Source organism: Pollachius pollachius (genome assembly GCF_949987615.1).
Source record: "Pollachius pollachius genome assembly, chromosome: 6".
NCBI classification, from domain to species: Eukaryota; Metazoa; Chordata; class Actinopteri; order Gadiformes; family Gadidae; genus Pollachius; species Pollachius pollachius.
The window spans coordinates 9,824,966-9,849,951 of record NC_136939.1 but is presented as its reverse complement, the minus strand read 5'-3'; the positions used below and the strand labels follow the sequence as shown (position 1 = coordinate 9,849,951).

At 41.8% G+C, this 24,986-nt stretch overlaps 3 protein-coding genes across 4 annotated transcripts; 1 reads left to right on the top strand and 2 right to left on the bottom strand.

Annotated features, from left to right (window-relative positions):
* Positions 1-245: 245 nt before the first annotated feature.
* igsf5a (immunoglobulin superfamily, member 5a) lies at positions 246-8,245 on the bottom strand. Of its 2 annotated transcripts, none has more exons than XM_079738603.1 (9): positions 8,209-8,245; positions 7,114-7,194; positions 5,308-5,622; positions 3,313-3,597; positions 2,291-2,410; positions 2,008-2,020; positions 1,800-1,918; positions 1,514-1,572; positions 246-985 (listed from the first exon to the last, which is right to left on the bottom strand). In XM_079738603.1, the coding sequence occupies exons 2-9, from the start codon at positions 7,166-7,168 to the stop codon at positions 884-886; spliced, it is 1,068 nt and encodes a 355-aa protein (XP_079594729.1). In that variant the 5' UTR covers positions 7,169-7,194; positions 8,209-8,245; the 3' UTR covers positions 246-883. The 2 variants fall into 2 exon arrangements, with proteins under 2 accessions (XP_079594729.1, XP_079594730.1); XM_079738604.1 differs by having other exon boundaries at positions 1,833-1,918.
* Positions 8,246-13,564: 5,319 nt separating this feature from the next.
* On the top strand, positions 13,565-16,526 carry hmgn1b (high mobility group nucleosome binding domain 1b). The gene is made up of 6 exons (XM_079737912.1): positions 13,565-13,759; positions 14,906-14,932; positions 15,061-15,090; positions 15,179-15,229; positions 15,354-15,452; positions 15,626-16,526. Exons 1-6 carry the CDS (start codon positions 13,739-13,741, stop codon positions 15,668-15,670), a joined length of 273 nt encoding a protein of 90 aa, XP_079594038.1. The 5' UTR covers positions 13,565-13,738; the 3' UTR covers positions 15,671-16,526.
* Positions 16,527-16,669: 143 nt separating this feature from the next.
* Positions 16,670-24,101, bottom strand: slc37a4b (solute carrier family 37 member 4b). Its single transcript, XM_079737911.1, has 10 exons — positions 24,047-24,101; positions 23,094-23,357; positions 22,659-22,891; positions 19,674-19,920; positions 19,248-19,400; positions 18,818-18,903; positions 18,262-18,375; positions 18,102-18,167; positions 17,846-17,984; positions 16,670-17,595 (listed from the first exon to the last, which is right to left on the bottom strand). The coding sequence occupies exons 2-10, from the start codon at positions 23,239-23,241 to the stop codon at positions 17,429-17,431; spliced, it is 1,353 nt and encodes a 450-aa protein (XP_079594037.1). The 5' UTR covers positions 23,242-23,357; positions 24,047-24,101; the 3' UTR covers positions 16,670-17,428.
* Positions 24,102-24,986: the final 885 nt, after the last annotated feature.

The following is a 24,986-nucleotide window of genomic DNA, read 5'->3' as shown; positions in this document are numbered from 1 at the left end:
ATGAAAGTGTCTGCTGAATCACTAACTACTATAGTTAACTACTATAAGACTATATAACTAGTAGAGTCTTACATTCTTGCCTCTCATGAATTGCCTACTGTCATGAGTTATTAAGTAATGTAGGAGAAGGGAAAAAAGAATTCACTCATTTATTAATCATCTAGATATGAAACACTAAGTGTGGCTCAACTTCTGTATTAGAAGTGTCATTAATTCAACACTGTTTGATGGGAGTGTTTCAAGACAGAATGTGTTAAATGGCAAATATGTTAATGCTTTACCATTAACATTTACTAATGTATTCATCGATTAAGTTCATAAATTAACCTCATCTGAATCTGTCTATTAAAACAGGGATCATTAACCCACCAAAGATTGGCTATATAAACTGGAAGCAGCATACAAAGGCACCATAATGTGTAACGTGCTTGATTTTGTCACACGATGCATGGCTAACGTCATACAAAGCTCAAAATGGGACAAGACTGGAGACAGAATCATTAATTGCATCTTAATTAAAACGGTTGTGGTTGTGTCTCGACACATGGCAGGCACATTTTATGAGGCTTACCGTTGAGCAGTATAAACATAATTTCAGCAGAGCAACCCATAAATATATATATTAAAGCTTAAAATATGTCGATCTCCAGGCATTGAGATTCACAAATGTATCCTTATCTACCAGAAAATACAAAAAACAATATATAATTTACGTGTATGGAGGTAAACTGTGTTTTTTCTCTAGCACCTTGATCTCATTTGTGTTTTACATCACAGTGATGGTCCTTTATCACAACTCTGACTGTCTTTCTTTACTTTTGGAGAGAAACATGGTGGCACGTGTAGAGATAGCATTAATATAAAACGCTTAAGTTGAACATCTTCACACGTGGGTGAGGTGTCTGTGTTTTCTATACTCCATGACATTTTCGCCGCTGGGGAAGTCATTGGCTCTGTTCCGGGCTGGGTTATCAACCGGAGGAATCTATAAGTAAAAGTAAAATAAAAAGGGTTAATGTGGATGGATCTCTTTTCCCATATTACATTCCATGTTGTACATTTTTAGCAGACAGAGTCTGTTTTGGAACCAACCAATGAGAGTGGATGATAAGGATTAAATGCAAATGATGTTCTTTAAAATAGGGCGGATACGTACTACTCATACTCATTCCCTATTGTGAATATTGTGTATAGTACAGTTTTATAACCGAGGCAAGGACAAAATAAACCTCATGACAATTTGTTATCAGCAATAACAATGTGTAAATAATTCATTGTTTTTTCCCCCCTCCATTGGCCAATGGCATAGCAAGTGTATACTTAGTGTTTAATTTAATGTTTGAATAATATGTTGCAAGTAGGGACACATAATTAACATATATATCAACGTACAATCACAACAACACAGATTTGCAAATGGAATAGTCTCAGTGCTATGCAAACATCTGTTGCTAACATGGTGTCAACAGTACTACTTATGTTTTCTTGGAAATAACTTTGTTGATTTTGTTACCTGATAAATGCGGGGGTCGTTGTTCTGACTTAGATCACTTTCAACATTTGGAGTCATGCCTGCAAAAGAGGGGAGAGGAGAGCAGAGTGTTACAGAATGTGTGTGTGTATATGTGTGTGTGTGTGTGTGTGTGTGTGTGTGTGTGTGTGTGTGTGTGTGTGTGTGTGTGTGAGTGGTGCTCTCCATGGATCGGACACATGGTTTAGTACACACAGACACAGGAACTGTTATTTTTTTCAGGTATAAACGTTCAATATTTGATGTGTTTGTGTGCATGCATGCGTACGTGCGTGCGTGCGAGCAGGCCCCTGGTCCGTACTTGTTCGATCATCCATTGCAAATCCCAGGTTAATGGTTCCCTGTCGGGGGCGTGGTGCAACAGCTCGACCCTGCAACCTTCCTTCCCTGGGAACACGCATAGTCAATGATCACGTAGATGTCTATCATAGAGATGGCATTTAAACTAAAAAGAATTGCCAGTAGCTTCACCTTACCTTAATTCCTTTTCTGAAAAAAGCATAAATAGATATAGAACAAGAATTAGATAGATATATAAAATCAAATGTAATCAATTCAAATATTATTATTAATGGTAAGGGGCTTGTTTGGCGCTGGATTATTTGATGAGTTATGAAATTTTCCTCCTAACATATATTCTATAATTAGTAAAAATAATATTTGTACTAATTTAGAAACAACAAGAAACAACAAGAATATGAAGCATATTTTTGCAGATGCCATAGTTGTAGTCCCACTAGATCTGTAGTCATTGATTACCTTTTTCCTTCTTCCGTCGGATGCAGAAGAAAATCAGTATGATGAGCAGCACCAGTAGTGCAGCGATTGAAAAGGACAAAACCACAGCAATCAGGACGGTCCAGTCGGTTGGCGTAGGGACTGTCAACAAAGGTTACACAAAGACACGCACACGCACACACACACACGCACACCTTTGAGCTTAATTTGTTATAATACTACAATCTGTAATATGTAGCGTACTTCAATCAACATTTGATATATGGTTGGATATAGCCCTGGGTGCTTGATTGGGTTCAAACTGAAGTGATGGCTGCAGTGTGTGTTTGCATGTGTGTTTGCGTGTGTGCATGCTTGCGTGTGTGTGTGTGTGTGTATTTGTGCGTGTAGTATGCTTAGTGCAAGTGAAGAAATGCAAGCTCTTCAAATGTGTCCCTATTAGATGGAAAGAGTCAGCTTCTAGGTAACCCTAGCCCACAATGTAATACTCAAATGGGATGGTTTGGCTCATGCTACTGATGAGGGGGAGTGTAAAATAACTACTACAGGGCCACTAGTGTGTGTCTATGACACTTGTATGAAATGTGTCCATTTCAGAGTTCAGTTACATGTCATTGAAGAGCAGGTGCGTTGGCACCATGCCTATAGGCAAACTGTGTGTACATTTGGGGGATCAAACCCAGAGCCTTTCGGCTGGGAGTGGAGTACCCTAGTCACCGCACCATCCTGACCTTCTATCATCCCCCGGTTCCCCCACTTTATCACAATAGATTCTAAACACTGATAAGACAGAGAAGCCATAAATCCCATTTCCTGTCATTTCTGTTGTTCAGTGTCAAAAACCCGTGGACAATGCAATTAAAACAGATGCAAATAATGCAATTCTTTTAATTGCATTTATTCTCATCGATTATTTTTTGAACTTTTTTGTATGTAGCGCTTTGAGATTCCTGAAATATAAAGTGCAATACAATTTTTTTATTATTATTATTATTATTATTATTATTATTATTATTAAAAGAAGGAAAATTAAAGTAACTCACCAACCAACAGGTAGACGGTTTGGAGGGCGGTGGCTGCCGAGAGGAAGGCCCGGCACTGTACCGTTGCGTCCCGGACCGCCTTCATTGTGAGTACGCTGGTGCCGTTGAAGGTTGTCCCCTGGTCCTGCAAGGTGGTGTTGTAGAGGCTGGCGCTGGCCGGCTGACCGTCCAGCAGCCAGCTCACCTCAGGGGCGGGAAACCAGCCGGCCAGCTCGCACCGGAACTCCGCCTGTTGGTCCTGGTTCACTGTCTGGTTCCCGGACAAGATTTTCATTGTGCCTCGCTCTGAGAGAGAGAGAGAGAGAGAGAGAGAGAGAGAGAGAGAGAGAGAGAGAGAGAGAGAGAGAGAGAGAGAGGCCGATAACAAAGATATATATATAGAGAGAGAGAGAGAGAGAGAGAGAGAGAGAGAGAGAGAGAGAGAGAGAGAGAGAGAGAGAGAGAGTGGCCGATAACAAAGATATATATAGAGAGAGAGAGAGAGAGAGAGTCAAAGAGGGGGAGAGAAAGACAGAGAGAGAGAGGGAGAGGGAAAGACAGAGAGACAGACAGACAGTCAGTCGTCTTCAAGGTAATTGTCATCGAGAGGGGTCAGGTCATTGGTATACAATACTCTGGGGTCCACAAACTTAGAACTGTTCAAAGAATGATACATGATTGATTGGCTAAATCAACCAATCATCCTCCACATCCATCAGCTCCAAGGCTCTGACCTCCTTTCACAAGTTAAGCAATCACCATTATCTGAACACCACCCAAGCTAAAGGGTAAAAACCTGTCCTATTGCTGCATATATTTAATACAACATTGATAGATATATATACAATATATTCATCATACATAACATATATCCAATGCATTATTTATGTTTCCTTCAATGCATTGCTGCACTGCTGACTTTAGGTGGCTGGTGTCATTATATGTTTCGGGAACATCGTTAGCAAAACAGCCAATCAGAGACGGGCGTTTTAATGGAAGTGCTACACTCAAGGTTTAGTGTCATCAAACCAAGATCCAACTAATAATAATAACCATAATAACACATCCCAGAAGGTTTAAAAGCACCACAGGCATGCCAGACTTGGATGAGCCAGGATAACCTCACCGACCAATAAAAAGAGTAAAGACCTGCAAAACTCTGACAGAGCGAACATCTTTATCAAAATCTCTGTCACTTAATTCAGACTTAGCAAGAAGGATATGTCAGCCATCAACAAAGAAAATGGCATTGTTTTAATTTGAGACATAACGTCCCTCATGTAGAATATGCAACATTTTGAAAGCGGCTTCAAGAAAAAGGCTTCACACACTCCCCATGTCGAAGAAGCAGGTGCATACATGATCAAGCACTGCAGCACATGAATTTGTGTCCTACAGGCATCGCTTACTCTCCTCTATGCTATCATGGAGCCTCATACTACACATCCGTACAGATCCCCTGTCACTCCTCGCTGACATGTTTTGTTGCCACTGAAATAGGAAATGTAGCACAGATGTAACATCCATCCCTGCAGAGCAAGGGATGGATGTTTCTCGATCCATCCTTTGGGAGCGACCCATGTCTGATTTAAGTACCCCCTGAAAGGTTGATATCTCAGCGCGTTCTCGAGCTCTTCCTTCAACAGAGATGATTCAGATAGAATACTAGTCAGCCGTTTACCACTAAACACACTACACTGAAAGTCAATCAATGTCAACATCAACTCAACTCACAGTCCCTCACAGTCAAAGTGTCATCTGCATGACATCAGCATGAACCGTTAAATGCAAAATAACCTGGCTGGTACTAATGCAACCAAGAAAAGAGTTTATAATAAATAATACAAAATAAATAATAAATAATAATAATAATAATAATAATAATAATAATGCAAAATTAAAAATAGTATGATCAAGCAAAACTATTTGTGTTCTTATTATAATTTAATAAAAATATTGATATGTTGTTGTTGTTGTTGTTGTTGCTGTTGTTGTCGTTGTTGGTGGTGGTGGTACCTTGCACCTGGAGCGTGGCTGTCTTGAACCCAATGGGGCCCTGGATGGTGCAGACCACCGGGCCGCTGTCGTTCTTCTGAACGTTGACAATGCTAAACTCCCAGGCGCCCTCTGTGCTGCCGGTGGAGATGTTGCGCGCTACGTAACGCGGCAAGGACTGTATGACGCCGGTGGTGCTGAGAATGGTCAACACCAGCAGGTTGCTGACGTCCCAGGTCATGACCTTCCATTCCGCGGTCACGTTGGCTTTAAAGCTCACATTGGAGCCCCGCAGTACGGCCGCGCTCAGAGGGTCCAGGGAAAGCTGCGCCCCCACTGGGAGAAAAAAACAGCAACCAAGCCATTGCATTACTATTCAATATTCAGTCATTCCTTCTCATGCAAAGCGTCTGAACGTTATTGCTCTGAACGAGAGAATGTTTTCTCATACATTAATGAGAAAATATGGCTAGGCTCATCTTGCTCAAGGAGGCCCATAGGTAGGCTGCACACATAAATGTTTGAAGCCAGAACCCTCCAGCTTGGCTCGAACCCCCCAACTGTGTCTAAAGTATCCCGACAAATGTATTATGTATAATGAATAATGTCTTCAGGCAATTTATGATTACCGGTTGTTTATTTTATTTGGGTTTCTAACTTCTCTATTGTATCTCTGGTCTAGCTCTTCCAGATGAGAGTCCTTTGTTGTTGTTGTAGTGTTCTTTGAAAGTATGAGAGGAGGATCTTGGCAATGTACAGACATTTCCTTTTCTTAGACCTCCCGTATTACCTGCGGCAAAGTCTGACAATGTCTGTCAAAAGGAATTTAATCTGTCAACATTTTCTGCGTAATTGGTCTGCCTAAATCAAATCCTACTCCAATTAATATTTGCTTATAAACAACCCCTTTAAAGTTGACATTAGGTTGCACAGGATAAATATATTGGGCATGGGGGCCGGTAGAGGCTAGGATGTAGGCTGACCCCCAGTCGAATGGTAATGGGTTTGATCCCAAATGTCAACAGCCTACTTGCAGGTTTCCGTGACAAATATACCCAAACCCACCTTCCTTCTTATCTGAATTGACTGACACTCTGGATTAAAGCATCTCATAAACAGTTGACAGCACCAGCTATAAATAGCTCAACAATGATACCTTTTGTACCCATATGAGGCTTACCTGTTTGGTTAAAGATATTTCAAATATGTACTGTGTTATGTAACATCTATCATTGGAAATCATAGACAGTACAGAGACACACTGTAGTAAGTAATTATTACTGATGGCATACATAGTTCACCTCAATTGTCTGTTTCGGTGGTAAATCTTTTAGTTTGAAAAGGGTGAATTGGCCGTTGTTACTTCTGGACGAACCATCATCAATCTGGTTTCAGGCTTGGCCTGAACATGAATAGAATGTTCTTTACTTTTCTTTCAGTTCGGCGAACCTTTGCTAAAGGCCCCCTTTTCATTACAACTAGTCCAGAAGCAAACATGCCTTGAACTAATTCAAATGTATATTAAAATACATATTTATTCTATATGCATTAGTACAGTTTTCATCTCTTCTGCCATGGTAAACATTGTATTGTACAAATGGTGTTCAAATATAAAAGAGTGAAAAAACTGGTAGAAATGGTGTCAGTGTAAAAGGTTAGAATGTTAACACACATACACACACACGCACACACACACACACACACACACACACACACACACACACACACACACACACACAAACAATCGATATTTATTAATCTCCCTTTCAATTATTCTCTTCAACTTATCAGCTGCATTAAAAGCACTTAATGCATATGTATGCTGACCTCCAGATCCAAACAGCAGGAGAAAGGCGAGCAGGTATTTGTACATAGCGTCCATTTATGAGTCATGCTCTTCTTCAGATTCTGAAAGACAAAAGCAAAAACACTATTTTATACAGACCATGATAAAAAAGAGTTATGCGCATGCCCATAGCCAGCTATGAGGTCATTTTCTAGAGATAAAACCAAAAAAACGAAATACAACTGTATACAAAATCAGCGGTTGAGAACTTCTCAGAGATTAGTAAATGATTAATTTATCGCTTAATAATTCATGACACCCCTATTTTTCAAACCTGGCTACGGCCCTGGTTATGCGTTGTGAAGGAAACTCACATTTAATGAAAGATTCACTTAGCATTAATACTATACTGATTCCCATTACATCAACTCTGTGATGCAACAAGAATGGGGCCTTTTTCAGATGTCGGATGTCAATATGAAGCAAAACTATGAAGCAAAAGAATAAGGAAACATGATATCAATACAAAATGCTTACACAGAGATTCAGGTTTTATCTAATGGATGGAAGTAACTATGACATAATGCATCTTATAACTACCATCGTTATTTTCTATTGTAACTACCATTTTTTTTTCTCAATGCCTCATGAGTCCTAACCAGACCTACCTTAAAAGTCCTTTATGAAACAAACCTGTCATGAAACAAACACTACTAAGCACACCTTTTAAACCTTATTGTCTGCCATCCCCACCCCAGGTAAATATTTTGAAACCAGTTCTGCCGTCAGTTACTGTGTGTTCCCCTGGTTAGATTTTGATGATTAACAGTGAAAACGGCAGCAAGTTCAAAGCGGGAAAAACTAACTGTAACTGTCATCAGCTGTATAATTAAGCTTTCTCAGTCCAAGTCAGTTTCGATTGAGCACGGGGCTCATTTCCAACAGGCTGTCTTGGATTCCTTGATCCCGAGCTTCAACACATCATTCATCCCATTCTGTTTCAATGACAGCCTCTTATTAAGTTAACGGTTCTCCTCAAACCACTTATTTTATTTAAAGAAAATAAGGACATAAAATACTCTATACCACACGCACAAGCACAGAAAATCACCCCCCTAGTACCCACTTTCACTCACCTCATGACAGACCGCTCGGTGGGACTGCGACATGGATCATGACTTCGCTTCCTGAAACAGCACTTGCTGGGCTGAAGGGCCTAAACCCTGCCCTCACATACGCACGCAGGCAACAAAGTCCATCCCTGCAGCTCCATTATGACTTGTATCTGCTTTGCATACCTGGGTGTCACCTGGTGGCCGTAGCACCGCAGTGGTTGGCTGACTAACATTTCAGGGTGTGTGTGTGTGTGTGTGTGTGTGTGTGTGTGTGTGTGTGTGTGTGTGTGTGTGTGTGTGTGTGTGTGTGTGTGTGTGTGTGTGTGTGTGTGTGTGTGTGTGTGTGTGTGTGTGTGTGTGTGTGTGTGTGGAAGGAGGGCTTACCCATCTTCAGGGGGGGTTCATAAATAGTTGGCCTGTTCAGCCCTTTGAGAATGTTATTTTATTTCTTTCAAAATATATATATATTTTATTATGATTATTAGATGGAAACGGTTGTAGACTGTAACTTTCAAATGTATATCAATATATGTCATTGCTTTGCTAGTAAGCAGATGATATGTGTTATAACACATGTAGCTTACATATATTTTAACTGACAAATGAAAAACCGGATGATTTGTATTGTAAACTTACTGTATCCCTCCCTGATTACTCATATATTTTGGTTAGTTTAAATACCTTAGCCTCGACCACACCTACATACAAAAAAAATGTATTTGAAGGAAGATAAATCGACCGACAGGGGGTGTTGTTGGTACTCAAAAGATCATACTGCCTTTCATTTACGTCGTTTAAACCGGAATAATCCTTTGATGAAAATCAAAAACTTTAGACAAAGAAAACGTTTCAAACAAACAGACAATAGATGTATCTTCAAGTAATCGACATTTTTTTTCTCATCGTTTACGTCACGTTTCTGATTATATCACTGTGTAATCTCTTACCGAGGCGTTCACATTTCACGTTGGAACGCAGGAACGGGATGCTCCAAATGTGCGTTGTAGGCGAGAGAGAGGGCGGGACATCCCGTTCTATTGTTTTAGCAGTGAGAGAGGGGGAGGGACTTTTGATAGAGGGACATTTGCTACCCGTTGGCCAGAAAGGTGTTGGGGAGTCAGGTGACAACAAATTACATACATTGATGAGGTCGTGGTAGATGAATAGGTCAAATAAGAGACTTTCACCCTGGGGACCAGTGTTATCCCGTGTTATTTTTAGGTTAGGGTGAGCCAGAACGCCCTGAAGGCAATGTTGTCCCATTTGCTCCAAATGTACGTTATGTACCAATGTCACGGGACTTTCCGTGACATTGGTTTAGCATCGAGAGAGAGGGATATCTGTTTCCGTGATATGTTTCGGACATTACTTCATCCCAGAGTGTTCATTTGCGTGTAAAGCTCAGAATTTAAGATTCCGGAAGTTATGTTGCAGTAGACCGGGGTAACGCTACATTTCAGGACCCTCTCTCAGCCTCGTATCAGACTCATGCTCCCGGCTTCAAAAGGCATTTGGTCAGGAGCTATGACAGACTATGACTTTTTGGTAGGGGAGGCGGCTACTGAATGAATCACCTCTGCGTCAAAGTCAAACAGCACACTGATAAGCCTGTGATAAAAACCGTTTGACCGGTGACTAGCGGTGTAGAGATAACGGTTGTTGAACACTAGTTCACAACCTCGAGCAGATCTCTGTCAACTATTATCGTTGAGGAGTGTAGTTAGGCATTTTTACCACTAGAGGACTCTAGAGGATTACCGTACACAAAAATGGTAAAGCGCCATACGTGTCCTCATCCACGGTGCTTTCACCTTGGACGGGAAATACATAATAAAGAGATCATGTTGCTCAATGCCTTTATATGTACATAGGAGTACGAAGATACGTACATGTTTCTATGTAAAGCGATGACGCTTTACATAGAAAGTACAGTATTTTAAACATCTGGTAACCCTTCACAAGAAGAGTACATTCATTAACCATGAATTTCCATTAGTTAATTCAGTAAAAAGCATTATTATATACCATGAGCATAGGGGTTAGGGTGTGCTTATGTTGTAAGCATGGCATTCGGCCTAAGCCCAAATAACAGCCATGCTAATATTCTGTACAGATCTCACTCCCTTGTGATGTTGCTCGACTACATCATTAGTTAACTGTTAATTAACTGTTGATAATGCTCATTACGGCATTAACAAATGGTAGTTATTGGTTAATGAATGTACCAAAATTTTGAAGTGTTCCCAAACATCTGGACGTATGACTACAGATGGACAGGCAACACTAAGGAGTACTGGCCAAATCTCTCTATTTTTTATGAGAGCAGGGCAGACAATTGTGGCCTGGATGTTTTAACCCAGTCCAGACACAGCTGGTATTATGCAGGGAGCGCAAAGTAGGCTTCCATGAAACACAGGAAACATATCAGGGGTGATTGGGCCAGCCATGGAACTCCCTAAAGTCTGTCCTAGAGCAGTGGGGCGTCTGACGTATGATCCTGGAGATCATAAGGCCTAATGTTTATGGCTTATTACATTTTCCTGACTTGGTAGCCGAAACCATCCGGTTGTTTCTCACTGCAGCTAGGTTTCACAATATTGGCTCTCCATTCATAGCAGAGACAGTGAGTGTTTCCACCTCCACGGACCGATGTTGAGACCTTGAGGAAAACATTTGTTGTTAAGAAAGTGATGTTCAAGACGCAAGCTTGAACATCACTCTTTTCAGATTGTAACATTGTCCCTTTGTTCTTAGACATTATTTGAGATTTGACATGACGTAGCAGATGTTTCCGTACGCTCTGTGTTAATATCACTGATTTCAAGTGTACGTGCTGTTGCAACATGTTTCTTCCTGTTAGCTCATGCTGAGGCAAAACACTTACATCATGTTCCAAAACAGTTGGTCATTAGTTATTATAATGCTTAAGAAGCATCCACAAACTGGGGACTCTGAATCACGTTCTACATTTCATGTTGACCAAAACTACTTTCCAATTCTCACAAGTCTAACATTAAAAGAAAAAGAGACTTAACATTAAAAACAACCCTAACCGCCTTAACCATTCATAATGGAGGGTCTAAACCTTTCTAAGACCATTCTTAATGCGTTGGTGCGTTGTGCATCCTATGAATCATAGGAAGTGTCCTGCTACTGCCCCCGCCCCCTCTCCTTCACCCAGCTATAGGGTAATCTGGCTTACTTGCCACCCCAGATGGGAAGGCCACCGTTCACTCCTGAGTAAAAAATCCACTTAACTGTGCCGAGTGCCATGACCTGGTCAGTGGTTCCACATCGGGTTTGCACATCGTTTCATCTACCCCACTTTTCTCTCCTGAAGAGAGAAGGGACTAATAAGTTGCAGAGCGCGAGAGGAGGTGCACTGCATAGAGGTGGACTCTCCCTCTAGCCTCCCAGAGCCAGCCTGTACTGTCAGAATGCATGGAAGAGGCTGAGACTGTTCTCCCTCCAACCTTGTCAGACATTCCTGTCGGCCCCAGTCCCACCCTTCCCATCCATCGGCTTCCGTGTGTGCGCCTGTAGTGCTTATAACTCACTCATAAATTGGAGAGGCAAACATTTGTTTTGTAGGCAGCTCAACCTGTCCAACGAGTACCGCAGGGTCACTTGCTGTAGGGGAATTAGCATTAACGTCCAAGTGGCTTTGTTCATGGCTAATACTCATCACAGCTGTGCACACACCTCCCACCTGTTGTTGGTCAGCAAGACCAAGCAACACACAGTGACACGTGTGAGAGAGAGAGAGAGAGAGAGAGAGAGAGAGAGAGAGAGAGAGAGAGAGAGAGAGAGAGAGAGAGAGAGAGAGATTTGATCAATGGAGGATTTGTCTAAGGTCACCTTTACTTTCATCCTTCTGGTCCTCCTCTAAGGATTAGGAGGTCTCTATTTCAGTAGGCCTACCCACCGATCAAATGGTTAATTTCATTGCAAATATAAATCTTTTGTGCTTCCAAAAAGATATGGCAAGGCCTACATATGCACTTTATGCAACTTGTTGGGAAAGAATTTACCATTAGGATATCCTTACACGTTTAGACGTCCTTTAAGATAGTGAGAAAGGAAGCGGGAGAGGGGTTGGCTTCCCCTCATATGGCGGCATGTCGATATGACAGGTCTGCCATTTTCTCTTCCTATCTTTTCTCCTTAACCTCCTTTCCATACCTGATGAAGACAGGATCAAATATGGACCCACCAAAACAACAATAACCACCTTTCCCTTTGATCAGAATCTGTAATGCCACGTCTTTGCTTAGTGATTAGGCGAACTTTGTAAACGAGGTTGCAAGTATCGGTTACTATTATTGGCCAACTTTCATGATGCGGCCATTCAGAGATCCCACAAGGAGGCTGGTTTTATAGAAGATATTTAGTTTAATTGTTCTGTTACGTTTGGCGTAGCCGTAGCAAAAAAAAAGGAGATCCTGCCACCATAACCCTTCTGCAAACACGGCGATTACTATATGGTAGAATACAGAAGTCATCGAAGATCGCGGATAGTATTTAGCGGACCTGTGAAATGTAACCTCCCCCCCCCCCCCCCCCCCCCCCTTATTTTTTCGAAATAGTATATATGGTAACATTAGGCGAGATACATTATGCATTAGACGGGAGCAAATTTAACCGGGAGCTTTTCATATTAAGAGGGGTTTTAGAAAGAATGCCTGCGACACGAGAAATGACTCGGGATTCGGTAGGCGTGTTCCCGTCTGCTCAAGGACATGCCCCTTGCCATCGGGGAACTAACGTCGCCATACTCCATCAGGAGCTCTCTGCCACGATTCGTATTAAATACATCGACGGAAAGACTGTTTCATTTTTGTCGAAATGATTGAATGATCCTTTAAGAGCAAGTAATTGATGTAAACACTATGTGCAAAGAAGAAGAGCGGGTCCAAGACCTAATAAACGGATAATATGTCGCCATTTCCCCCAGCTTGTGTAGGCTTTAAAGCTCTGACTTGACGAGCACACGCCCCTCTTAAGGGCTGATGCCAATATACGTAATGCTAAGGTAATCCTTTGTAAAATGATGATTATATTAAAATGATGAAAGACTGAAGCCTTTTATTACATTTATTTTTGGAGGGAAAACGCTCGGTATTTTAGATTCCTAAAGTCGAAGCGCCAAAGTCTGTTTTCTAATTTCTAACAGCCACCCATTTTGACTTGGCGGCATATGAGGGAGGAAAGACAAATAACCTACATATTTGTGATTGGCATTGAAATTTGCCCACACAGGTGATGGCTAAGATTTGAAATCGTGTTGTTGACGACCGTTTAAGCCAATCAATTGCCACCAGGGGCGGGGAGTGTCCTGTCCATCAGGTCGGCTCTGTAATGATTTGAATAGGGAGGGAGGGGGAGAATCCAATCCGGTTTGAGCTAGTTTCTGTTCCAATGGAACATTATCGTCTCGCTTCGCTGTAATAGACCTTAGTTAGAATCTTAAACAGAATTTCCTACAGTATCTTCGGCTGTATCTTAATACATTTCGGCGCTTTTTCCCGCTACAAACCACACCAAATCAACCATGCCGAAAAGGAGGATGAAAGTGAGTAAAATTATATTTTCTTTCATGCATGCACTGAATAACATTTATAAACTGTTTCTCAAATTGCGTTGAACTGTCTGCCTGGTGTTTTGCATGAATCCATTCGTGTGCATTGTTTTCTACTGCGAGAATGGCAACGTCTTCGCGCTTGCAGCAAGTAGTTTTGAACGTATCCACTGGTTTGGTTTTTAAAGTGGCAGGATCGAGTTTTATATTTCCGTGCAGTGATTAAATCTGTTGAAATGTTTCTTAAGGTTCAGCTGTATTTATTTGGGTTCAACATCACGATTGCAACGAGCATATTTCAATGGGGGAAAAACATTCCCCCCCCAATGCCAGAGTTTTTTTCTTTGTCGTTTGGTCGTAAATGTGCAGAGAAAGTTAGACGTATCGACCGTTGCATTTTTATCTGTTGTTTCCGCCATTTGGAAGTTAACTGGTGAGAATTTTATCGAAGGCGTGATTAAGATCGTACTGAAATATGGTAACGTCGGGCTATGAACCATGGCATTTCGGAAGATTGCCATGGCTTATTCGAACTGGCCGTGTCTCTTTATGTCTTCCCGCTTAGAAAGAGACGCCCTCGGACGATATTCCTACTTCCGTAATGCCACACTTAAAAAAAGAAACAATGAGGCGCAATTGTTTCGCAATCGTGATTAAATGCACGTTTCTCGTAGCATTAGCGGAATGTGTTTATTATAGCATACGCCGTCTTTCTTATCGTCTTCTCGATTTATTCTTGGCTCATGCCTGCCAGTTGCAGGTTATGCAATGGCGATCGTTCAACATCACAGCGCCACTCTTGTTGCTGGGGGTTGTCGTGTTTTCTGCTATCCATTCGGGGGCATCTCGGAGTTTACAATTTCAAATGGATGGCGGGAACATGTATTATTCTAGCTGACTCGGTGGGGGTGGGGGCGGACTGTGGATGTTTGGAGATCCTCGTAATGCCAGCGAATGGGCCGCAAGGAGGCGTGGTAGACGCTTGCCACGCCTCATTCAATGTTACAACGCTCTTCTAAATAACCACGGACACATTATTTCATTAATGCATAATTTAATTCGATTAAATGACTTCGATGCATATTGGGGTTAACCCAAATGTGTTTACTCCCATTGCTAATACTCTTCTTCTCTTTACAGAATGATGAAGCTGAAGCCGGTGATTCGGTAAGTTTAATTTCGTTGTGTTAGTTCGTTGTTTTATTTTTGTCAAATTTCACATATTTTTGTGTATTCCCTCCAGGGGGAGCTATACTTACCATTTATTTATTTCAAATCTATTTGTTTCTCTGTAGGCCAGGAGGACGTCGTCAAGACTAAAGGATGTGCGTACAAATCTCTGTACCCAATTATTTATATATGCTGCTCTATTCGTCTTGAATTGAAAGATAACCTTGTATTTATTTATTTTAGAGAGCTGCTCCAGCACCCGTTGTAACAGCAGAGCCCAAGCAAAAGATAAAGGTAAGATCTTCACTGGACATCTCAATTCATTCTATTTTATATCAACGACCAAACTGCATTTGCTATGAGTTTCCCTGAACCAACCGGTTCCATATCGTCACCATGTGGTTTTAACTACCTGCAGAAGGCCCCCGCAAAGCCCAAAAAGGCCAAGGAGGTGGAGAAGCCCAAGCCAGAGGAGGAAGCTGAGGCCCCCGCGGAGAATGGCGAGGCCAAGGATGAGGTGAGGCCCAGAGGTCACGTAGCTGTGGCGCTAACGCTAGGAGCTCACCAAACGACAACAATGGAAATCTAAAATTAGAGACAATTTCACTATAAATGTAATAGTGACAATGCGACCATTCTGCCATCTCGGGCGTTGACGCTGATATTTATCCTTTTCACTTTTCGTTCCAGGCCCCATCTACAGACGAGGACAAAAAGAAGGAAGATGCAGAGTAGCGGTTCGCCGTCACCGGACTTGTTTGACCCAGCGCTCCCTGTTCCTCCTTTTATTTCTTTTCTTGTACAATTCAGGGGAATATTTTTACCAACTATTTTCTAAATACTGTTTTTTTTTAGTAGTGTGATTTGTAGAGACGGGTGGGAAGGGGGGGAGGGGAGAGACACAAGTTTTCAGTTGTTTTTTTTAGATAAGAATACAAGTTTCAAGATCAACATCCACAAATTGGATGCCGTGGGATGACTTGTACAATAAATTTGACACCATTGGTTTCCTTTGGATGGGATGGGTTGGGGGGTTAGTTGTTTGGGGCAAGTTACCGTCTGAAAACGTTTATAATTTCCAGGAAGAGCTTAATTGTCAACTCGGAAGCGCTCACCTGAGTGGATAACATTCCATTAGATGCTTTTTTTACTGGTCAGTATACTGTATGTATCAAGGGCAGTAGCGCTGATACTCCCAGCAGGGCAACACGCTTCGTGTCATATTGTTTTATGAGGAGAAAATACAGTGTTTTAGGGCGTTTTTAAGCTTTTATTCCTTATCTCTTGTTCACGTGCAGTTTTCTTAACCCATCCGTACAACGGACCCACCCCTCCACCCCAATAAAACCCTTACTTTTACCGAGGACTTCTCAGAGTAGTTAAGCTAATAAAATACATGCTCATGGCCGATAATGGCTTCATTAATGCCGAGAAACAAAAGTACACCCTTGAGCGGTTTGATGCATTCCAGCACTAGCAATTAATGTGGTTTTTTAGGTATCTGTATCAAGGATATGCGAACGTTTTCTTTAATTTCTTGTTTATAGATGTATCTTCTGTGTGATTGTTATAAATAAACAAAAAAAATGTGGTCAGTCTATGCTTTTTTGCAATCCATTGCGGAAAACTAAATGCAAACTAGAGTAAATGGACTATATAAAGGTGTGCAATTGTTTGTTTAATTTATTTTACATTGCATTTTATACCTGTCCCATTTTTATATATATTTAATTGTAGTGAGTGAAATTAATGCATTACAAAGGAAGATTGGTTGTGATAGACCATGGTAGCAAGATCATTTTGAAATTGCTTAAGAGCACAATGTTTTTGCATGGCTGACGTGAATATATAGCGCTTCTTAACCGCAGCTTGCAGATATTCCAAATCATCCATCTACTAAATTGTTACAAAGGAAGGGGCAAAACATTGATTCTGTTGACGATTCTGTTTTTAATACAATACGGTGCTGTACAAAAATAACTTTTTTTATTTTTCTTTAAAGAATGAATGAGATGTATATGTATTGAGTGTCTTATACTCAAACATCAACCCATATATGTAGATTTTATAAATAAAAAGTCTTCAGTAAACATTCTGCAACTTCAAGCAAATGTATCACTGAAAGTGTACTAAGCAATGAATGGCATACATTCAGTGAATTAAGTCCACCAAATTAGCTCCTGTTGACTTTTTCTTAATAAAGTGATCAAACAACCAGCAACTGGTACAACAGTGGAACCTGCAGTCACTATACTGGTTATAAATTGTAAGTTGTTTCACGTGGCTATTGCAACTGTTATTTAACATCTAGAACTGTGAATAGTTTGTTAACAATGAATACAAGGTCTGTAAAGATAAGATCTGAAGTGGTTTCTTGGGATGAGTCGTCCAAAGATACAGTGGTTGGTTCTTTCGGATTAGTTTTGCAGTCAGCAGCCCAAGCTTCTGCTTTCAGAGTGGGGACTTTTGAAAACATTGTACCCAGGAAAAATATCAGTCCATTTTATCTGCAATCCGTCCCATTTTGGTACGCATGTTGCGCATAAGGAAGAAACAGACAGTGGCAGCGGCCATCGCCACCTCAGCTACCCAAAAGGCCATGTCCCAGCTGTGATTTTTGGCAATGGTACTGAACGGGAGTCCGGCCACAAAAGCACCAACTGTGGAACAAAGCAAATGTAGAATATATTAGTAGAATTCACTCTAAATGGGAAGTCTTTGGGATAAACTAAGTGTTCCACCCCTGGCTGAAAACCACCCCAATGTCCCCAAACTACCGTTGAGCATCCTTGAGCAACAAGCCCAGTCCCTACTTGCTCGTCGTGAATGACCGTCATCAGCATGCCATATACTGTAATTCACCTTTAGTTAAAGGCTCCCCGGAATGATTGGTGAAATAGGAAGGCTTACCGTTAGCCATTAGAGCTACAACAGCATGGGACGTTCCGCAAAAGTTTGACGGAGCACTCTCACTGGCTATTACGCCGAAGAGAGCAATTGGTCCATAAGAAGAGAATCCAAACAAAGCACCCAGGAACAGGATCCAGATCTGTTAGGGATTCAATCAATTACAACAAAGGGGTCAATTGTCGCTCATAATTTCCAAGATAAGTATACTGGTGGTTAACTGTACTGTACTTTAAACCAGGGGAGTTCACAAGCATACCTCCTTCTCCGACAGGCCAATCAAAACTGAGATGGGGTGAAGGGCTTGGAGCCAAAGAGGGGCCTCCTGAAAAACAACACCAAACACTTAAAACCCACAAATAATGGTGATGGGGATTTTAACGCAAATCTGATGGTATGAATTGGAGTGCTCCAATTACCTCAGGGACCTCGGCTGTGATGGTGACTCTAAAGAGGTACATGGACACGAACATGCCAGACATCATGCAGAGGAGCAGGCCATGGCGAGGGTTTCCGTGGGTGCCCAGACCTTGCTGTCAGGCAGGGCGAGATGGAATTAGAATTGGAGGAACGTTGAGATTGTGCAGAAGACATTTTTCCATTATCGCAGTTCCTATTTGCACTCGAGACACAGTTAATACCGAGTGCGAGTGAAGATAAGAGACAGGTACTAAGCAGCCTCCCCGGATGGGGAAATACTGCCATGACATAACAACGTTCATGATGTCAATCAAATATGTTTGAAGTTAATTTAAACATTTATAGTGATGCAAGATATCCCACCGGATGCCACGCTTTGAATCAATTACCCGAAAATGTGTAAGCCATTTAAAAGTTTGAAGGCCAATTTGTAGGGATGAGGAGGAGGTCCAGTTGATTCGTTGTTAGAACCCTTGAGGATCTAGTGCTGTGTGCGATACAGAGGCTAACAGCCGTCTATGTGAACGGTCGGCCAAGCCCTGTACGGTCACTCACTCGGGCCACGGCTCGGTCAGAGAGGAGCCCCGAAGCCAGGCTGCCAACGAAGCCCCCAACCTCCAGGGCACTCATGTAGGAACTGCCTGTTGGCAAACCAGTCAACAGCCTCAGAGACATAGAGAACCAACACCCTGCCAGGCTACACAAACACCAGTAAGAAGGGTAATAATCTGTTTTTTTGTGCTCTTTTCCTATTTTAATGTTTTAACCGGCACATATTCTTACTGTAACAATAATGATATTTCGAAATGAATCGCTGTATAGCTATTTTATAGAGACTATGTTTCATTTCTTTGAGTAGCTCGAAAAGATAATTGTCAATATATAATATAGAAAAATGATACGATAAGAACGAAAGTAGAACAAGCTCACTGATTAAAATAGAAATAACGGCATTACCAATAAGATATGAGCTAAAATAACTGACCCATGAGCACTGACTGGCCCTTCTCCTGGATAAGGAACAGCTGTCCCCAGTCTGTGGCAGCCGTCTTCACCCCAAACACCACCATATAGCCCAGGGACAGCACCCACAGGAACGGGGACGTCAGGAACTCCCGCAGTGTGCTTTCGTTGTTTCCTTTTCAAAATGGTGAATAGAAAGAATTATGGTGACGAACGGCAACGCATGTCATTACCCACTTATACGTTGTTATATATATTATATATTAAACAGTGAAATGCAATAATCTGAAGAAATAGATTGTGTAAGCCATAGTAAGCTAAAGATAGGTCAACTGTTACCCAATTCATACGTTTTTCCAAATGAACAATGACACAGCAACTGTCTCCACGTTATGAAGTTAGAGATTGCATAGTAAAACGAGCGCAATGGCCTTCCTCGTATCCCTACCTCCCTTCGCTCCCTTCTTCTTCGCCGCTTCGACAGCGGGCAGGCCAACATCTGTGGGCTCGTTCTTGACGAACACGATGCACACGACCGAGAAGGCGGCGCAGACGATGCCGGAGGCGGAGAGTATGGTCCTCCAGTCATAGTATTGCAGCAGCACGGTGGCCATGAGCGGGCCCAGGCTGCCAGCCAGGTTCATGCTGCAGGACAGCACCGCCCAATACGTACCGAACTGGGACGGCTCAAACCACTGGACAGCAAACCACACATGGAGAGGGGTTAGTTGTTATGGCAATTTTTTTGTCGTGGCAATTTTGTTGTGGCAACCCTTTGTTATAAAAAAATTGGTTTACAACCAAGTTTCCGAAAAGAAAGTACAAAAATAAAGATAGATAGCAGTAAGGCTATAAGAATCAGACATTATTCTTTTTTCATTTGGCATGTGCGTTTATCCAAAGCGACTTGGAATGAATTCAGACACAGGGTAGGGGTTAGGACATCCTAGCAACCCTTTTTAAAGCAATCTTATGATCTTTTTAAATATTCATATTGAATTGTAATTCACTCAATAAAATGTTTATAATAGTTTAACCCTTAAAGGGGACATATCATACCACCAGGTGTGAGTGTGATTAGCCATTACAAGCAGGTTGGACAATGTGCAGCATTGTGACATCACAGGTTGGCGTGTCCATCTGAAAACGGCTTGTAATGGCTAATCACACTCACACCTGGTGGTATGATATGTCCCCTTTAAGAATAACAAAGTCAGTAGATTAATATTGACTCCAAACTCAAGAGGAAAAAAGGTGGTACATCTTGTCTGTGTTCAGGTCACCATTAGGAGAATTGCAACACATTAGGTCATTAGGAAATGTTTATGAGGGACTGTGTGTGCTAGTGGTCAGGTTTATGGTGGTGACTTTATGCTGAGTTGGTTGCATGCCTGAAAATAGTGTCGATATAATTCTGGCCTTTGACAACCCTCTGGCACCAGTAACGTGAGACTCTACTCTGAGCTTGGCATTCAGGCTGCTGACCATACACTGGTTGATTCACCTGCTATGGGTGGCTGACCCTGGCCTGATTATCATCCTGAAGATCTATTGCGTTTCATTGCATAATGCAGTCTGAAGTTTCTTTCATCTGAGTTTTTTTTCATCTGAGACTGGGCCCGGAGTCGCTTCAAACCAACTGAACACTAAGAAGATAACGATTGCGCAAGTAACATTGTTCTCCGTTTTTGATTTGGGAACCAATATTTCAGGGTTTTTTTTTAAAAAACATCCTCAACAGCAAAATCCGAACCCTTCGCTTCTAGACTAGCCGTGCCGTCATTATGGTGACACGGATTCCATCAGCAAACTGTTTTCAAGTCCCATCTACAAGATGCTGGTTACCCGAGCTGATGACCTGAAGATCACTCAAGCAAATGACACCATACTCTGAATTGCTGACATTTTAGTCAAAGGGGTTAGGGATTCAGGTGCTGGAACCAGGCAAGCTTGACCTCAAATGATGGGGGCCACGGTGGCTAGATAGACTTAACGATTGCAGGGCTCATAGGAAGTGAAATTATCTGTGCCTGAAATGAACAAATACATTCAAAGACACCATAGAGAATTGCCTTTCTTGACAACAATAAAAGGAGCAGAACTCGCACACCATTAAGCCGATGCAACAATAAGTTTTTATTGCATAAAAGTGTAAAGTGCTACCCAAAGTGGTGTGCAAAACGTTTTCAGTCCCATTCAGACCATCCTCAGTGTAAACATACAAAGGTAAAAGACTTCCTTATATAGACTACGCCTATTTTCACTTCTCTTGAACACATACATGGCCGAGATCAAGCCTGAATTCAGGCACCAGGCCTGAACTCTATCAGGCCTGCGATTGCTACCATCTGCCACAGAGAGGGAAACTTTTGATTTAAGTTGTTTTGGCTGAAGATGCTATAACCAGAAGTGTCCTCCTGTAATCTGATCTTCATTGCTTGTAGGCTACACTCTGGCCCACAGGTCACATGCCAAGGCCTATTTTTGTTCCCCCCAAACTTAAACTTTAACGCTTTGACAGCCTCTCTAGGGGCCCCCTGCACAATGACATATGCTAGCTTAATATTTATTTTTACACCACATAGAGCCACCATTTTTGTTTAAGTATATTATGTAAAGTATAAAGATAATTGACTTCAAAATAATTCCAAAAGCGAATAAAATGTTACACTACAAAATGTCCACCTATACACTCAAACATTCAGCCACTATTATAATCAGTGTTTGTTAATCCATTGGGACCATAACATTACACCGTTAGGGTTTTGTTTTGCCATCCATGCCCATCATCTGCTCTGGACCTCCTCCAGGCCAAAAACCTATCTCAGGTCAGTCCTACCACCTACCTGAGAGCAGGGGGTAGGATTCTCCCCTCCCATTTTTTAACCGTATCCAAAACCAACTGATGGAATGTGTACTCTTCCTCCGACACCTAAGGCAATGCCATCACATAGTAGGGGAGTATCATAAACAACATACGCATGTGTGTAGCACATTTCCTCTGACTGATGACGGCTGCAGGCGGTTAGAGATCTCTCAGTCTTTTCCATTTACTCCTTGTCCTATGGGGCTGAACCAGGCCAGGCATGGCCTGTCCTCACACTGGAAGTGTCTACAGAGAGACAGTTGGTTCCCCCGAGTTGCTCCACGAACTCGGGGGAAGATAGCGTAGTGGTTAAGGTGTTTGACTCCCAGCCCAAGGTTACTGGGTTCGATTCCCCATATCTGCATACCTGCAATTATCCTTGTGCATAATGCTAACCCCTCTCTGCACATGCATCTGAATTCAAAGTGTGACTTTGGAAAGGACTTAACACATAATAATAGCAATAGAAAGAAGTGCTAATGGCGCTAGAGGGGCACTTATCTTTAGCCAGGTGATTTTGCTCATCTTGCGCGTTCTCAAATATAACCAGAGTTTTCTGAGGCCTACCTTGCGGAGGACCTTCCCACAGGGGGGCCAGCCACAGCCCTGTCCCAGGCCATTGATGAACCACAGCAGGGCAAACATGGCCACAGTGGAGGACCAGGAGAACACCACATTGATGGCCCCCACCACAAAGAGGCCAATGGAGAAAAGCCAGCGGGCGCTGATCCGGTCCGAGAGGACGCCACTGATGAACTTACTGATGGCGTAGGCCATTGTCTGGCTGCTAGTGATCAGGCCTGTACACGCACAGACACACAAAGAAAACATGAAACATGTAAAACCATGTAACACTATAGCCAATTTGATGTTTGATCTCAGATATCAACTAAAAACATATTGAAAAACAATAAGGAAATAAGCCCTGACGAACCTTAACACACCACAAAATATTTTTATGTTGTTTTAAGAAGAAGAAGAAAAACAACAACAACGTCATACCCAGGTCATCCTTGTCAAGTTCGATTTCCTCCATCACAGAAGGCATGACAAAGGAAAAGGTCTTCCTGTTGAAGAAGTATAGCGAGTATCCAATAAACATGCAGATAAAGATGGTGACTCTGTAGTAGCCATATCCAGTGGCACCCATGATTCCAGTTGTATTGCTTGTTTAGGTTTAGAGAAAAACTGGTACTGCCACTGTGTACCAGAACAATTATCAAAATCCCTGCCTCAGTTCAGTGTGGGACTCAAGTCCTTTGGCATCTGCAATGGGAGGTAGGGAGAGAAAGGGAGAGGGAGAGAAAGGGAGAGAGTGAGTGAGAGAGAGAAATGAGTGCAACACACTGTTCTTGACTTTGTCAAGTGTAGCAGTCCTTGACTTTATCAACAGTGTGACAAACTGCGTTTAGTAGTAGTACTAGAACAGGTGAAGATTGGTCGACAGTGTGGGGTTTAATTATCACACTAGTGAAACATCACAAGTTAGAAAGATTTAATTTAATTTTATCTGGTTAAGGGTTAGGGTTAGGGTTAGCTTTACTTGCTTTAACTAAATGTGTGTTACCCAAGCCTCTTTGTTTGGCTTGTAATTGATCTGGGTGTCTGATCAACTGAATAATGTGGCAGTTAAACATCTTAAATGAACCACTAAAGGTACAGACTACATACGTCTATAGAGAAAATAACACAGTTTCTTAGATGCACATCTATGTTAACATCTCCATTCACTGCATACAGTAACTCATGTGTTCCACGTATGACGAAGTGATTTGTGGGCGCTGCGCCAGTTTGCGACTTTTCAAGGATACAGTTTAGTACACCAATAACACCTACAGATCGGAGGTATATCCGACCCCTAAACTAGGCCTACACCGATACATACATTTGCAACATACCTTTCTATAACTACCACTGTTATGAATCGTTACAAGACCAGTAGCCTTAGCTCGTACCTTTCATTCAAATCTTTACTGCTGCAGTTCTGTGGCGCTATTTCCCATTCGTCTGTGGCGACGCGGCTTTGCGTGTGATCGTCACGCCGTAGGCCTACACCATTGTGACCTCAGCACGTCGTTAAGCGCTTTAAACCTAAGGGCTCACATATTTTATTGTTTCTTTCTGGTACTTTAAGTACATTCGAAAACACATGGGTAGGCTAATAAACGTGCTCAGCGTGCAATTTGTCAACATTTCTGGACTGCGTCTGTATATAAAGTCGATTGTTTTATTGTTGCCCGATAATGTGGTGGTAGCTTTACAGGGTTATGTAGGCATACACATGTTGGTATCTGTTTGTATTATCCATCTCAATTCAGGGTTTATTTCGAAGGAACTCGGTTGGCTTTAAACGTTAACGGGTGTTGCACTTACATGTGCGTCCTATTCATCGGATTTTTTGAAGCAGTTGGCCTAGATCGATTATTTTGTTAATAGCCTTACACATTAAGGATTTTTTTTAATGTTTCAATAACCAAGTGGTTTATAAAGTTGACAGTTTGTGTGTTTATTCTGATTTGTTTTGATGTGTAAAAGTATTAAGTCCTAATATCGCCAATAGATGGCACTAAAGGAACGCAATCTTTATCTCTACCTCAAGCTTAAGGAAGACTACAGCGCCATCCGATGGAAAATCATCTATTGCGCACGCACATATTTCTGAATCCCTCAAACTATTGGGATTTCGTCCAAATCTTCAAAAATCTCCTCATCCATTTCGGAAGCATAGGAATGTTATTGCTACCAATAGAGTTTTTGTCAATGTTTAGCATTTAATCGTGAAATTATTTGTACATTATACATTGTCGTGTTTGAAACTGCCATAGCGTTTCTCATGGCAGACTTGGCAAAATAACGTTTTCATTTGCCTAAGTCACGGTCAATTATCGTTTGATT